Consider the following 16182-nt stretch of genomic DNA (forward strand, 5'->3'; position numbering starts at 1 on the left):
AATTGCATTTACCATGTTGCATGATTACATTTATTTTAGGACTACAGGCTAAATCCATAAAACTGGTAATGATGTTCCCCCCCCCCCCCGCCCCCAGGCTTATGGGAAAAGACTTATTCTCACAACTATGCTAAGTCATTAGAAGCATTGTTAATTTACTACTATCTCAAGTCTCTTCATCTTTAATCTACATTGATTTTTCTGTCCTAAACACAGAAAGTGTGCATTTTTAATGCATTAGCTGCAGTATGTTTTCTTTTTGGATATTTTTTCTCCAAGAAAACTTGATGAAAGAGGCAAAACAACTGCCTGAACATAGATTAATAACTTCCTAGAAATGACTGCAAAAAGTGTACACATTTTTAGGGAGGTAACATTATTAGAGAACTTGAAAAAGTAAAAACATAAAGAAGCACATGACTTAGAAATAAGACATACAAAGGGCTTCTCATTTATTACTGTTGGTTAGTCTCTATCAGGATCGGAGCTCCATGAGCCATTAAAGTTCAACTCCTGGTCCGTCATCAATAAAAAGTAATTCGAGAAATTTAGAGAAGTTGTTTTTTCCCCCCTTACAAATTAAGCATGTGACTATCCGCTTTCACAGATCTTCTACAGTGCGTACACATTTTCCAAATTGTCATATCTGAATGTTTTACAAAATGGGCCTCACATCTGTCTTCTGTTTGTTTATTTATTTAATTTTGAGAGACCGTGCAAGAGCAAGAGCACCCACACGGGAAAGAGGGGAGGGGCACAGGAAGAGAAGGAATCCTAAACATGCTCCACGTCCAGCATGGACTGGAGCCCTATGCAGGGATGGATCTCCTTACCCTGAGCTCAGGACCAGAGCCTAAATCAAGAGTCTGATGCTTAACTGACTGAGCCACCCAGGCATTTTTGTCTTTTGTTGCTTCAGTCACTATGAGTGACTGTGAGTCTCAGGTCTTGCCCTGGATGACATGGGGTTTTTTATTTAGCATGTTAGCTCAAGAAGAAAAATCAGGGAAGTCACACAGGTGAGCCTTGTCTGAAACTGCTTCATTGGTGTCTTCTTAATGCTGTGCCCTCACCTTCAATGGGAAGAAGGATGTGTATCAATTCACAAATCAATACACATGGAGCAGCACATGTAATATATTTTTTTAAAAAAATTGTAGTAAGGAAACAGAGTGGCCAAAAGGAGCTGTAGTTCTCAAAAAAAAAAAAAAAAAAGGTCAGAAATTATCATTTAAAACTTTAATATATGAACTAAAAGAGTATTCAATTATTTTATTATTTTAAAAGAATGAGTAGGGATATAACAGCATAGTCTAATAGTTTATCATTCTTAAAATACCAGGAATAAAGATGAATGAATATTGGCTTCTTTTTCTAGCCATCGCAGCCCTATTTTGTCAAATTAGCGTTAACCACATTATTTTAATCTCTTGCTTTTTCGGTGACAAAACAGGAAACCATCCCAATCATTTCTATTCACTTAATTTTAGGATTAGCAATTGCAGTCTAAACTGATGTCATGGCAAACCTCTGCACTAGATAATAATAGTATACATTAATACAGATTTTACCAAAATAATATGGGTAATGCATAATATGGGTATTTTTTCAGTCACATAGACACAAATTCATCAATTCTTTGAAGCTCTTTACCAGTAACAAATATAAGAAGAGATACTTTGTCCTTAATTAATATGTAATTATATTAGATATAAATTAGACTATATACACAGATGTGTATGTGAATTATCATCATCAAAATACTGATTGCTGTAAGAAGAGAAAAAACACTAAGTTACTCTTTCTGGAAATTAAGGATACCCTGTGATGCTATTCTTTTGCAAGAATAAAATATCCATCACTAAGGGATTTCTGTTCTTAATTCCTGAGGCATGAGATCATTTCCTCATTAAATACAGAGCTAAAGACATAATCCTTGATAGAGGACAGCAGATCACAATTTAAAATCTAAATGCTTTCCAAATTGCGAATGCCATGATGGATTTTAAATTTGCCAATAACTTAACAAAGTTTGCTTTCATTTGTTAGATAGATTGTGGCCTTCTGTACTGTATCCCTAAGAGGCAATTCAGTACAGGGGTTAAGGCATGGCTTTGGCAGTTAGAAGGACCTGGATCTATACATCCTAACTCTGCTATTTCCTAGGCACATGGGTTTGGACAAAAATTGTATGAAGTTGATGTAAGGTTCATAGGAATTGTAGAGGAAGATGGAGCATCTGTAGAGGGCAATGGAAGTAGTAAAAAATGATTCTTATAAATATTACTGTGATCTTGGTATGCTGTCCTCTTCTCTGTTTTTATGAAATCAGAGTAGTGGTTTTTTAGCTATTTTAATTTTATTTCTAGTTTTAGGACTAGGTTTCCTTGACCAAGCCAGTGGATCCAAACTAAATAAGGTATTTTCTGTCAAAATAACTTAAATAGGAGGAAATAGTGGAAGGGGTAAGTGAGGGAGGAAAGGAGAAAAGGATGTAAGGAAGATAGGAAAGAAGGTAGGAAGGAAGGAAAAAGAGAGAAATCTTTTTGACCATTATGGCAACACATCCTCTGATAATATCATCAAGAAAATTGCTATGCTTCTAGCAGTTAGGAACTTACACACTCCTCAAATTACTTTAGACAACTTAGAGCAGTGCAATTTATTAACATTTTTTGGTCATTAATAAACTGAATACCCCAAATCACAGCCTGCCTGCCAGTATCTTTAGTCCTAATGAAGATGTGATGGACAATTCCATTTATGACATGAAGAAATGCTTTCATGGGAGCCCTTTGTATATATTCATTTATAAACTATTCTGCCAGAGTTAACTGGGCTTTTTTGGGGAGAGATAATGTTGTCAAGAATTATACAATACAGGCTTTCTATGGATCCTGGCTTCAGATTTCCTTTGCCTAGAATTGAAATAATCTATTTCATTTTCCTTCAACATGCTAAATTCCTTGACATGCCAGAGACCCTGAAAGGGTACTACTGAGTTCTTGTTCTGGTTACCTGTTTTAAATTTTTAAATATTATGGGACACCTGGGTGGCTCAGTGGTTGGGCACCTGCCTTTTGCCCAGGTCGTGATTCCAGGATTCGGGATCGAGTCACACATCAGGCTCCCTATGAGGAGCCTGCTTCTCCCTCTGCCTATGTCTCTCTCTCTCTCACAAATAAATAAATCTTTAAAAAATTTTTTTAAATAAAATTAAAAAATAAATTTTTAAATATTTCTTCTTCACTCTTATGAGACAGAAGAGTAGTAAACAAAACTCAATGAAGATTTATCATCACACTTTTCAAAATGGTATTTAAATTTTATAATTTTTTTTTTAAAAGACTGACTGATTGGTTGATTTAAGAGACAGAGGGAGAGACACTGTGTGCAAGAGGGGCAGAGGGAGAAGGAGAAAGAGAATCTCTAGTCGACACCCTGCTGAGCACAGAGCGAGACATGGGGCTGGATCCCACAGACCCTGAGAGTATGAACTGAGCCCAAATCAAGAGTCAGACACTTAACTGACTGAGCCCCTAAATTTTATAATTGTAAAGCAATAGATGATACCATAAAGGTATAGGGAGTTTAACAAGAGAAAGGTAATAAACATCAAAATAAAAAATTATGACATTTATAGTATATCTTTACTATATGATTGATATATAAAGACTATTATGATAAACACTAAGACTCCAAAGAAAAGAATGAGCACAGATAAACACAAATCAAAAGAGAATCCCCCCAAAAAAGGATATAAAAAAGGAAAATGTTTAATGAACATATGAAAAAGTCCAACTTTGTCAAGATAAGAAATGCAATTCAAAACACAAATGACATTTTTTCTCCTATCAGATTGACAGATGTGAGAACAGATAATATTCAGGGTTAGCAAGAGTGCAGTAAAATAGACTCTGCTGTACATTTGTGGGAGGATAATTCAGTAAAATAATTTTGGATAGGTAACTGCCAATCATATCCTAAGAACCTTACAATTGTTCATGTTATTTAATTATACTGAAATATTTCTCCTAAGGGATGAAATCACAAATAAAGATGAGAGTATTTTTATGGGGATGATTATTTGGAATTATTTATCATAAAAAACATGGAAACCACACAATATATAACACCCCATGATATGTTATATATTATTATATAGTATGATAAATAATGATAGTGTAAAGGGTTAAATGAATATCCATATGAATTTAAAATTGTTTATAATGTTAAAGAGATAAAGACCTTTTTGAGGTGCTGCAGATTCTGACATGTTACATTCACACATACACAAAGGAAATATGCAGAAATATTAATAACTTTCAATTGTGAATTTATGAGTTTATCTCTATTTTTAAACTGTTTTAAATTGTCTTTTAAATTGTTTTACATTGTCTTATAATGCAAAAATAGAAAATGGCAAATAAAGAAATAATAAAGGCCTGCATATCTAAGGGAGAGAAAAATAAATTTCACTGTTCATATCTGAGTCTCCTGTACACAAAAAGCCTTTGGAAATTACTTAAGTGCAGAGATTCATTATTGTTAGTTACAACTTGCCCCCACCTATGCATTCTTCTGCTAACCACAGATTCTTCAATGATCAGAATTTCTGGTATCCATGATTCCATTCAAATTTCTTTTAATGGTAATCCCTTTTGTCATCTTTAGGCAAATTAAAAAACTTAATTCCATTTTTATGGCAAATTCTCTACTTTCCTGAATCAACTTCTGATCTTTAACATGGCATCATGGACATTACATTCCATTAATTTGATTATTCAGAAGTCTGTTATACAGAAAATCACAGAAATAAATAACTAAGCCAGAAATTGGTATCAAAACAGAATGATACTATAACAAAAACTTAAAACACAGTATTAATCTTGAGGAAAGGTAATGGGCGGGGGCCAGAAGGGCAGTGAGGAGACTCATTGAAGACAGGAAGAAGGACAGTAACTAAGTCATTTTTGAGGACTGGAGAAAAAAGGATTCATAATAAATTGCTATCAGAACAATCAGCTTGACCATTGGCTGCAATGGTCAGCTTGTGGGTCTGCCTAAGGGGATTTCTAAGCAAACAGTGGACAGTGTTGTCACCTTTTAGCCCCACATAATATAATAATTGTAAGAGAGAAATGAGCTAAAGACAGAACAATTCCATTTTTAAGCAGAATTTAGAGAATGTTTTCCCAACTCAGGACTTGGGGTGATGGAAAATAAAGGTTTCCCATTTACAGGCCTCCAGCTGGCAAGAGATTTTCTAGGTAAGACCCTGTCTCAAGGAAAAGATCAAATTCAGAATGCTGTTTGCAAGTCGAGATCAAATCAAAAATGTAGCTCTAAGACACATGGTTAGGACCTCAGAAAAATTTCAGAGACTCTCTCGGCTATATAAAATATCTAACAATCTTAAAGGTGTCCCATGGCCTCTTAATTCTCAGCCCATGCTAGAGAGCACAGCCTGTCTTAAAAAGAATTATGGGTATGTAGCTTATCTAAAGGGATGGGATTGGGATTATAATTTGATACATAGAAATTCTGCAAAATCATTTTAAGAGTTGTAGCAGCCTGGAATAAAAGGGAAAGAAATGGTACAACCAATAGCTTAGAACACCTCATTCTATTTTTTAAATTGCTTGCCAGCCTATCACTAGTCTATACAAGTTAATATCATTACAAATAACAATCAGGAGAAAAATATCATAACTTTTATTGACCACTTTTTAAGCATCAAGCATTGTTCTAAGGACATTTCAAAGAATATCCCACTTAACTACTCCAAGCAAACCTCTCAGTTTTTAAACCGTTCCAACATTTCGATCCACATCTAGATTTTTATTCTAACAACTTTATCAGAAATGGAGACTGCATATTCATAACACTATACTCGGAGCAACATTATTTATACAAATAAAATCACAGAGGACCCTCAAAGTCTAATGAAAGAGAACAGTTAAATTAAGAATCTTTCCTATAATGTTTTATAATCAATGAACTGAAGCCTATGAGTCAATATCATTATTACTTTTATTTTAAAAGTAGGAGAATTAAAAATGGTAAGGTTGTGCTTGTCTAAAAAGTTTTTAAAAAATGGCAGACACAAGATTTAAATCCTGGTATTATGACTTCAGAAGACCAACTCCCAATTGCTGTACTATTTTCCCAATATTGATTCATATTACAATTTATATAAGAAAGTTAATGGTACTATCATGTCTTGTGTTTTAAAAAACTTCACACTGCCACAAAATGCATTGTACTTTTTACATAATTTACATGGCTATATACCCTTAGAAGGGACATGCACTCATTTCTGGGCATGCACCCAGAGGAGAAAGCTATGGCTTTCTCACTCATCCTTAGCCAGACAGTGGATCCCCTGGTCCAGCTGTCACCACATTGTCTGTTTCAGTACCAGTGAGCTTTATCTAGGTTCCAGATGACTGAGACAACAGGTCATAAGAGAGCATCTTTTATGTGAAGGAGGCCTTTGTGAAACATGAGAGGGCTTGCTGGTTTGTGTTGAATAAGGCTAGCTGCACTAGCTTATATATATTCCTTTACCACCAAATTGCTTTATAATTTTAAATAAATGCTTATAGACTTTTCCTTTGTCAAAAATAGAAGAGAAAAAAATGACGAAACTAAAAAAAAAAAACTACATTAATGAAGAGCTATAGCTGAGATCTGAGGCACATACAAAAGTAAAAATTCTAAGTTATCGTTCCCATAGCAACTGCAACACAGTTGGATTTCACTTTTATGATAAGTAAGTTTAACTTGAGTAGAGATGCAAAATACTTCCTCTGAACCAAAAAAGAGAATTATGAAAGATATAGACTTTCAAATGTATCAAATATGAACCCCAATATATATAAATATGTTGACATCGAAATCATATGTTGACATCGAAATCATATGTTCATTTGTATTGATTTCAAACTATCCTTATTCAATTTATGAAATATGATTATTTAAAATGGGGGAAATTCCCATCAAAATCTGTTAAATCAAAGGACATAATCTTATAGTTTGGAAATACAGGGGCATCATTCTGTTTTTAATTACAGCAGAATACTTGCTGGAAGTGCAATCTATAAAAATACAATCTGATTACGTTCACTGTCAAGTGTTTTAAAACTTGACATTTTCAATTACTGTAGATGTAATCTGAAACTAGGAAAACAACCCCACAGTACTTTAAGGAAAGGATACACATATAAATTTTCAAGACATTTGTAATTTGCATCTGTATCTCAATTTTTTTTTTAAAGAAGCAGGAAGGGTACTTACTCCTGTTATGTAACGAGGTCTATATTGAATAGTTCCAAATAAACCGAGAATGACGATAATAATATGTACAAAATTTGCCAGGATAGGTGCCCACTGATATCCAAGGAAGTCAAATATTTGCCTCTCCAGCACACAAACCTAGAACAGCAAAACAGGATATAGGTAAGCACAGTGGTGAGAGAGAGACAGAGAGAGAGAGAGAGAGAGATCACATCATGCGATTATAACTGTTAGTGTATCTGGCATTTGTCTTAAACAGTGAGACTGACATTTTCAGGTAAATTTCAAAGAAATACTATGGAAGCTGTAGATCCATAGACAGCTACAATCCTTTTAGGGATGATTTTGTGGAGGCATCAAGCCATTTTCACAGGATATCATCTGTGCAGTCACAGGATAAATTATATTGTCATATGCACTGTCTAACACTTTAATTCATCAACCAGCAAGTTTGCAAAGTCCACACAAAAGGTTTTCTGTTAGGATCTGCTCAAATGTCATCATGCAAACTGGAAATAAAACAAAGGGGGTTGATGTAAAGGAAAAATAACTCATCAACAAGTCAACTGACCCGGATTCTGGACTTAGATCTGCCTCTAAACACCTCTAGTCTCCTAGCTAACTTTTCTCTTCTTTGGGGTTCTGATTCCTCATTCATAAAATGTAGGACTTTGGCTAATGTCCAGGGTCCTTCTACCTCAAATAGTACTGAATCATAAATTAAACATGACTTTTTTTTTTGTCATACCCAGTTACCTATATAATCAGACAAAAGGGTGTGGAAAAATACATTAAAACAATGGTAAACAAAAATTAAAAATAAAGCATCACTGTTATAAAAGCAAGGAATTTAGGTCATTTCAAACTATCCTACATTCCTCTGTGCTTACAACTTTATAGTTAAGACACAGGTACAAATCTAAGGAGTGAGAGAAGAAAAACAAAACCAACCAACCAACCAACCAACCAACCAACCAACCAACCAAACAAAAGCTGCCACAGTCCAGAAGTGCCATTTGATATTGAGAAGTAAAACTTGGATAACTAGCAAGTCTCTCATCATAGCTAACAACACAAAAGGGGAATGGTGCATTCCACTCAGCTTTGTCCCTCCTGCCTGCCTGCAGGTGGAATGATAATCAACTGTTCAGAGTAAAACATTGTGAAAGGACCTGATGATATTCCACACAAAGATTCAACACTTTTTTTTCCCCAAGCCAGGCTTTAAAGGAGAAGGATTTTAAAACTCCTCAGATACTGACATCACTATGCTTTAATGATATTTCTTGTCGGAAGGACATACTAACTCTCAAAATAGCGTGCTTTTCAATGAAATACCCGTAGCTCACTTTGAAGATTTCTTGAATGATCGATATTCTCAAGGCACTTCTTTAGTGGCACAGCACATTTTCCCATCAGGCATTTTAAAAGAAAATAAATTCATGACAACTGTTTGCACAACACGTCTGCTTCCCAAGGCACCCTGGGTACCACATAAGGCCTGTAATGGCAATCCAGCTTACTCAGATCTTCCTTTTCACTTAGCCTTGGCAGTGATAATCAAGAGAGAGGATGTAGGTCTCTTCGACCCTGCATATTCTACATCCACAATACCCACAAGTGTTGCAAAAGTGGAATGCAAAGAACATTGCACATGACTCCAGATTCATAAACATTCAACCTCCTTCTGATGAAATGTTTCTTCAACTGCTCTCATGCAGTCAACACTTCACTTAGTGGAGACCCATTTGGGGTGTCAGGCAGTGTTCTGTATGCCTTGTTTTTGAATACATTAATGGTACCAAAAAGCAACTGGTTGCTCTCAGGGCCCCATTGCTAATCATCTGTATAAGAAGCTCGCTCCAACATGGAACTCTCTATCTTGATCCTATGAATAAACAGTAAGTAGGAATGTAAACAGCAGCAAGAGGAATCTAAACTCTATAAATTCTGAGCGTCATAACTGTGGGGACACAGCAGGGAAAAAGTATAGAGGATGAAATGCATTAGTCAAACAGTGGGAAATCTCTCAATAAATGCACCAATTATGGAAGAAAATAGCACCATCGTTAATTATAAAAAATATATAGATGATAATATACTTGCTAAGTCTGCACGGCTAAATGAAGTTACATCAACATTTATTAGTCTTTTTTTTATGACAGAACTAATAGTTTCATCAAACATTACTTACAAGGCTATGCAGACTGAATAATGTGTGATTCTTCACTAATATTTCTGCTTTTACCCTGTTTTTGATTGGTCCGGCTAGCCATCATAAGTAGCGTTATCACAGGTCCTGTAATTTAGAGCTGGGACCAGAGAAGGGAAGATTTTGGGGATAATTCAGAGAGTATAATGGGAATAACACTATGTAGAAGTAGTTGCACCCTTTTCTAAGAATCTGCTTCCCACAAAAAGCATATTAACTATGGAATTACTGGAAAGGTTGGGGGGGGTGTTGTAGGTGGGAGGACATTAGTTAAAACACTTAGTATGTGATGGGCATTCATGCTAATCCCCCCGTATTACCTCATTGATGCTGCAAAAAACCCAGAGAGGTCAATATTATCTTACTATCTTACTTTTCAGATTAAGAAATCTAAGATGGAGTACAGCTAAGGTGATTCTCCCAATGTCACAGAAGTGGTAAGTGCTAAAAAATAAAACAACAACAAAAAAAAAACAACCCCAAAACATAGGTCCCTGAGGTGTGTCCTGACATTGCAGACTTGGGACACACCTAGTACAAAACAAAAGCTTTCACAGTTTATATTGTAGGCCCCCCATGCTGGTCCCAGGATATGTACTACCTTTTTACCTTACTTATTTTGGAATGACGTAAAGAATCTCTTTGATCATACCTGTCAATTCATGACATTAGTCAAGGCAAAGGTCCTGTTTTCATTTTATTTTATTTTACTATTTGCCTCCTTCAATCCATGTTCTCAGTGTTATTCTTCTTTCTCCCATTAGACCCTCTGGAATACATTTGCTTTATGTCCTTTCCATACTCGGCATACAAATCTATGTACACGGTCTCAAAAGACATATACAGATCTTCCTTGACTAATAATGGGGTTATGCCTTGATAAACAGGTTGCAAATATCATTTCAGAAATGCATTTACTACACTTCTACCAAACATCCTGACTTAGCCTGACCTACCCTGAATGTGCTCAAAACACTTCTGTTAGTGATCAACAGGGCACTGTCATCTCACATGAAGCCAATTTTATAATAAACTGTTGCATATCTCGTGAAATTTACTGAATATTGTACTAAAAGTGAAAAACAGAATAGTTTTATGGGTACAGAATAGCTGTAAGTGTGTACTGGTTGTTTACCCTTGCGATCATGTCGATACCTGGGAGCTGTGTGTGGGTCCCTGCCTCTTGCCCAGTGTAACTAGAAAGGATGGTAGTGCCATGGCAGGAGTCTGGGAAAAGATCCAAATTCACAATTTGAAGTAACTTTCTACTGAATACATATTGTTTTCACACCATTGTGAAGTCAAAAAATCTCAAGTCAAACCATCGTAATGTTGGGGATTGTCTGTACTGCTGCTGTTTCTATGTGCCATTTCCATATAAAATGTCTTATGGAATAAGACTCTTTCATGCTTGTCTGTTTTGCTATAAATAAATTTTGTTCTTTGTGTTTGGCTTCTAGATAGTAGTCTATTATTAATGCAAAATCTAGTGCTTTCCACAAAGAATTATGTTCCCTTATAAGACTATTATTTATGAAGTTTCTATTTGTTAACATAAATAGAAGCTAATCTTTATCACTTATTATTTCTGCATCTATTGAGATAATCACTTTATTCCTTTCTTTTATATCATTACTGTGATTGTTTATATTGATAGTTTTTGCCATGTTCCATTATCCTTTTCTGCCCGGGAAAAATCCCTACTTGAAATTTAGTATTATTTTTACGGCAGTTTCAGTTTGGGTTAAATAAAAATTTATTTGAAGTTTTGTATTGATACACTGACCCATAACTTAATTATCTTTTTCTCTCTTTCTTTAACTCTGTTATAGAGATTGCAACAGCCTTAAAACATAAGGTACAACGTTCATTTAAGTACTTGACAAACTTTGAAGAAAACCTCAGTCCTATTCTCTTTCCCAAAAACAATTGTTGTTAATTTGGGGGAAGCACTATAAAGTACATAGCTTTTCCGGAAAAATATTATATGTGCCTCACGGTATATAGGCGTATATCTGTCATATACGTAAGAAATTTTTTCACATCATTTTATTTACATAAATAGGATCACAATGTAGGTGTGGTTTTTTTCCCTTGTACTTTATGATGTTTGTGGGTGTTTCTCTACATTAGCACATCCTACATGTAGAGATCTACCTCTTATATCCTTATTTAAGCATTCCATTTTAAGAGATATTCCATTGGTTTTTAGTTTTTAACTATAATGTTCCTAGTGCATTAAACAACCTTGTGTATGTGTTGGCAGATCCATAGGCTAAATCCTCAGATGTGAAAATGCTGAAAATTCTGATCTCAAAATCCGTAATATTATTACTTAACACACACACACACACACACACACACACACACACACTATTTAAACACGAAAATGTGGGATGCCTGGGTGTCTCAGTGGTTGAGTGTCTGCTTTGGGCTCAGAGCATGATCTGGGTCCCGGCATCAAGTCCTGCATCAGGCTCCTGCAGGGAGCCTGCTTCTTCCTCTGCCTGTGTCTCTGCCTCTGTGTGTATGTGTCTCTCATGAATAAATAAATACAATCTTAAAACATGAAAATGACTCCTCTCTTTTGCATTGTAGCAAACATGAATTTTAGTGGTCATTGTTTATCTAGCAGAGTAAACTTAAACTGAAAAAGTTTTCAAAAACCTTTCTCCTAAGTACATTGAGGAAAATTCATCTTATTAACAATGACTACAAATAATCATAAAAAGCACCTGTGAAATGTCTTTAGGATAAATATATTTATTGACTTTTCAAACTGGAAGACACTCACCCCACACTCTTCAATGTAAATCTGTGAAAACTGGGCCCAATTAAGTAAATAATTTGCTAAATTAAGTTTGACCCCTTAACAGAGTATTCAGTCTGAAACAAGTGCACTTCAAATGTTTGCATAGCAAATTGAGAATCGTTCATATTTCCTAGGTAGCTATTGCCATTTCACTTTATTAACAAGGCAATTACATGTGCATGAACACTTTAAAATATTTTTCAAAGCCATAACAGGATGTTTATAGCTAGTTGTTTTCAACTGGTGGGACTCAGAATCGGTTTCCTTGAGACACTACAGTTTGCTAATAATTACTAAGATTTCTTAATACATTTTCCTCCCAAATATTTCTATAATTTTATGTCCCTAAGTGTGACTTGTAAGTTGTTATAATTAATATGCAATAAAACTTATACGCAGAATTTGAGAGGAAAAATAGGCTTTTTATTCTATCGTGATAGAACACGGGTTCCTTGGTTTAAAAAGAAATTAAAAAGAAACAACCAAATTGTTTCCAGAGCTAAATTATAAATTGAAATTGAATTTACCTATGGGCATGCCTGTTCCCCCCAGTACCCTCCCTGCTTCACTGTCCTCACTCCCCTTCAGAAACCCAAGCTTTCAGACTGTCTCCACTCTCACTGCCTCCACTTCTCTGAGGAGAGAGAAGATAGACTGGGAGTCCCCCTGCATTGTCCAACTGAACTTCAGGGAAATGACAAAGCTCATCAAAAGTTAATAAAATACCGAGGTGCCTGGTTTGCTCGGTTGGCTGATCAACTCTTGGTTTCAGGCTCAATGCGGAGTCTGCTTCTCCCTGTTCCCGTGCTCCTCCCCCAGCATACGATCTCTCTCTCTGTCTCTTATAAATAAATGAATGAATAAATGAATGAATGAATGAATAATCAATCTTTTCAAAGAGTCAATAAAATACAAATTGTGGAATTTCAGGAATTGAAAAATAAAGGATTTGCATTTTAGTCGTTTGCAGGAGAAGTTAACTAACAAAATCAACTCAGTTACAGCCTAAAAAGTAGGAAATACTATGGGAAATCATGATTAACATTGAAATGGGCATAACAGTTCCTGTAATGGGTCCAAAGTTCTTATTTCACCCATAGGACTATGAAAGTTTACATAAATGTCCAGACACAAGCTCTCTTGGCCATCTGTCAGAGTTTTGTCAACAGAAATTGCTGTGATTTTTCCTTCGTGCCAATCAAGTATGGTCAATTCCTCATTCCCAGTTGTTCTACCCTTTGTTTCTTGCCTCATAGAGCATGTAACACTGAAGGAGATAAGGAAAGAGTTCTGATCGTGTCTCCTTGCTCCTTATAGGACTTTGCTCTTTTTATCCTTGCTCTGAGACCTTGTCTTGGATTCATAGTCTCCTGTGTCTGACTCTCTGGTACATCTTCTGTTTCTTGGTTGTCTGCCCACTTTGGTAAAGCTGCCAGTTCTTATGTCTATATTTATTCACTGTATCTCACCACACTAGATCTCATCTATATTCTACTTACCCTCTCCTGCAGTATCCTATGGTGCATTGTAATCTTGAACATAATCTAGACTGTCTGCTCCAGAATCAGAAAGGATGCCCCGTATGGGTTTCTCTTCTTTTTAAGCCAATCCTCAGGAAAGCTGTAAGGACTTGAGAGCTTTTCTGGGTCTTTAGGATACTGCTAAGGTCTTTATGACATTGTCTAAAACACCAGAGTGTTTCAAAGCAAGACTCTTTATGAAATAAGATTGATGATGTTCCCTGCTTAAGATTCTCTGTGTTATTCACAGTGGACAAGTGAGAACATATATGCCAACTTTTAAACATTATCTGTAGGAGGTACACTAGACACAAATCTTTCATCTCATCAAGAGAACTGATTCAAATATAAAATGAAGAGAATATTGAAGTAGGGTTTATAATAATTGAAGTAGGGTCTATACTAATTGTACATGTAAGATACGGACAGAGCCAAGCACAGAGCTTTGTTTGAAAAGTTTTATTAACTCTTGAGTAATTGCAGTTTTCAAATGTGTGTGTGAGTGTGTGTGTTTGTGTGTGTGTATGTGTTGGGGTGTTTATTCATTAAGGGAACAAAATAAAATTATAAGGTGTTTGGTAAAGTATTGGGTCACAAATAATAATTTACCTTATTTCAATTAAACCAAGGATTTTCTGTCTCCTCCCACATAATTGCTTTCCTTTAAATACAAAACAAAGGAATAAGTCACAAGAATAAATAACAAAAATACCACCAAAAGGAGATCTGGTCTTAATGGCTCAATTATAATAGAAGTCAACATGCCTTAGTGGTTCAGAACTCAAGTCTTAGATCAGAAAGTCATGTTTAAAATCTTACTCAATATGTGACCACAGAAAGTCACCTGATCTCTATGAACCTCAGTGTCTTCATCTGTAAAATGGGGAAACTGTGGTACATAGCTCTTAAGATTTGCAGGAAGATCAAAGTAATAATGCATATAGTTATTATAAAGCTTAGGTTGCATCCTAAGATGGATGCTAATTAATTTATATTTTAACAATACGTAACATGCTTAGACACTGGTATTTTAGTACAAATATTCTATCTAGACCAATAGTCTTGCCAGAATATTTCAGTTAGAGATGACTAAATATTTCTTATTTTATTGGTCACAAATGCAAATTATAATATGGATAGCCTCAAATATCTGGGGGCGGGGGTGTTCTTCCTCAGTGAATGTTTTCCCGCCTGATTCAACACTCCATGTATCCAATCTGCTATACTACTATGTAAAAACACAGACTTCAAATATCGCAATTTTTCATATTTTTTCTTTCTTTCTCTCCACCTTATTTAAAAAACTGTATCTCCATACAGTTAAGCACAGTAAAGATTTTCAAGAAAATAATAATTTAAAAAAATAAAAATAAGTTTATTTGGGATAAACTCAAAGGAACTAAATAAAAGAAGTGCTTATTATTTATGTGTTTTACAGAAGTGTATTTTCATATAAGCTGCATTACTGAAACAGTCCATGGCATTTCTTCACAGATTTTTATTGAAATATAGTCAATCACTTATTTCTGAGGTTAAATTAAGAGGGCTATTTAATTGACCCACATCAGAGTCGAATATTATATTTCAAGACTTTTCCCCATTTTGTGTAATAATGGCATTTATATATAATTCTGCATAAGCCAGCTAATATTCTAGTTGTTGTGATAACAGAATCATTTATTACTTCTCACAGCTGTTCATTCTGCATAGTAATTTATAACCACTTCATAGTTAACATTCATGCTATCAAGAGACAAGTTGATGACTAGCATATTATACTAGATTTTTAAAAATATATTATTTGAAAAAGTAGTACAGCAAATTGACACTAGAGCACAAATAATATTGTTTGTTGTTGAATTGAACTTACAACTCATATAATTGCCTCATCTGTACATTCATATGTCAAATTGTGTGTGTGTGTGTGTGTGTGTGTGTGTGTGTGTGTCTATGTGTGTGTGAGAGAGAAATCACTACATATTATTTGATGTTCCGTAGTGGGGATTTAACATTTTTTGGGGGGGATTTAACATTTTTAACTCAATATCTCCATATCATATAAATTGCAGCCCTCTGATTGAATAGTGAGTATGGATTCTGATACAATAATTATTAAAAGTTGAGTGCTTAGTGTATCTCAGGCATTATGATAACGACTTTAATATGCTATTTTAGTTCATGCTTACTTTTATATCATGCACTCTGCAATGATTATCTGCCATTACCTTTACTATACAGATGAAGAAATTGATATCATGACCAAGATCATGATTATAGAGCTAGTAAATCTAACTTCAATGTCCATGTTTTTTAGCCACAAACTATTTACAACACATTGC

General features: G+C 35.0%; 1 protein-coding gene across 5 annotated transcripts in view; it reads right to left on the reverse strand.

The window, feature by feature from the left end:
• The window catches only part of NKAIN2 (sodium/potassium transporting ATPase interacting 2), a 953766-nt gene that overhangs the window by 496202 nt on the left and 441382 nt on the right, over window positions 1–16182 (reverse strand). For all 5 annotated transcript variants that reach the window (XM_026013431.2, XM_026013429.2, XM_072765070.1 and 2 more), the window contains one exon: window positions 7300–7437. In XM_026013431.2, coding sequence (XP_025869216.1) covers window positions 7300–7437 — 138 coding nt within the window. The remainder of the gene's footprint in view (window positions 1–7299; window positions 7438–16182) is intronic.

Source organism: Vulpes vulpes, chromosome 1 (genome assembly GCF_048418805.1).
Source record: "Vulpes vulpes isolate BD-2025 chromosome 1, VulVul3, whole genome shotgun sequence".
NCBI lineage: Eukaryota > Metazoa > Chordata > Mammalia > Carnivora > Canidae > Vulpes > Vulpes vulpes.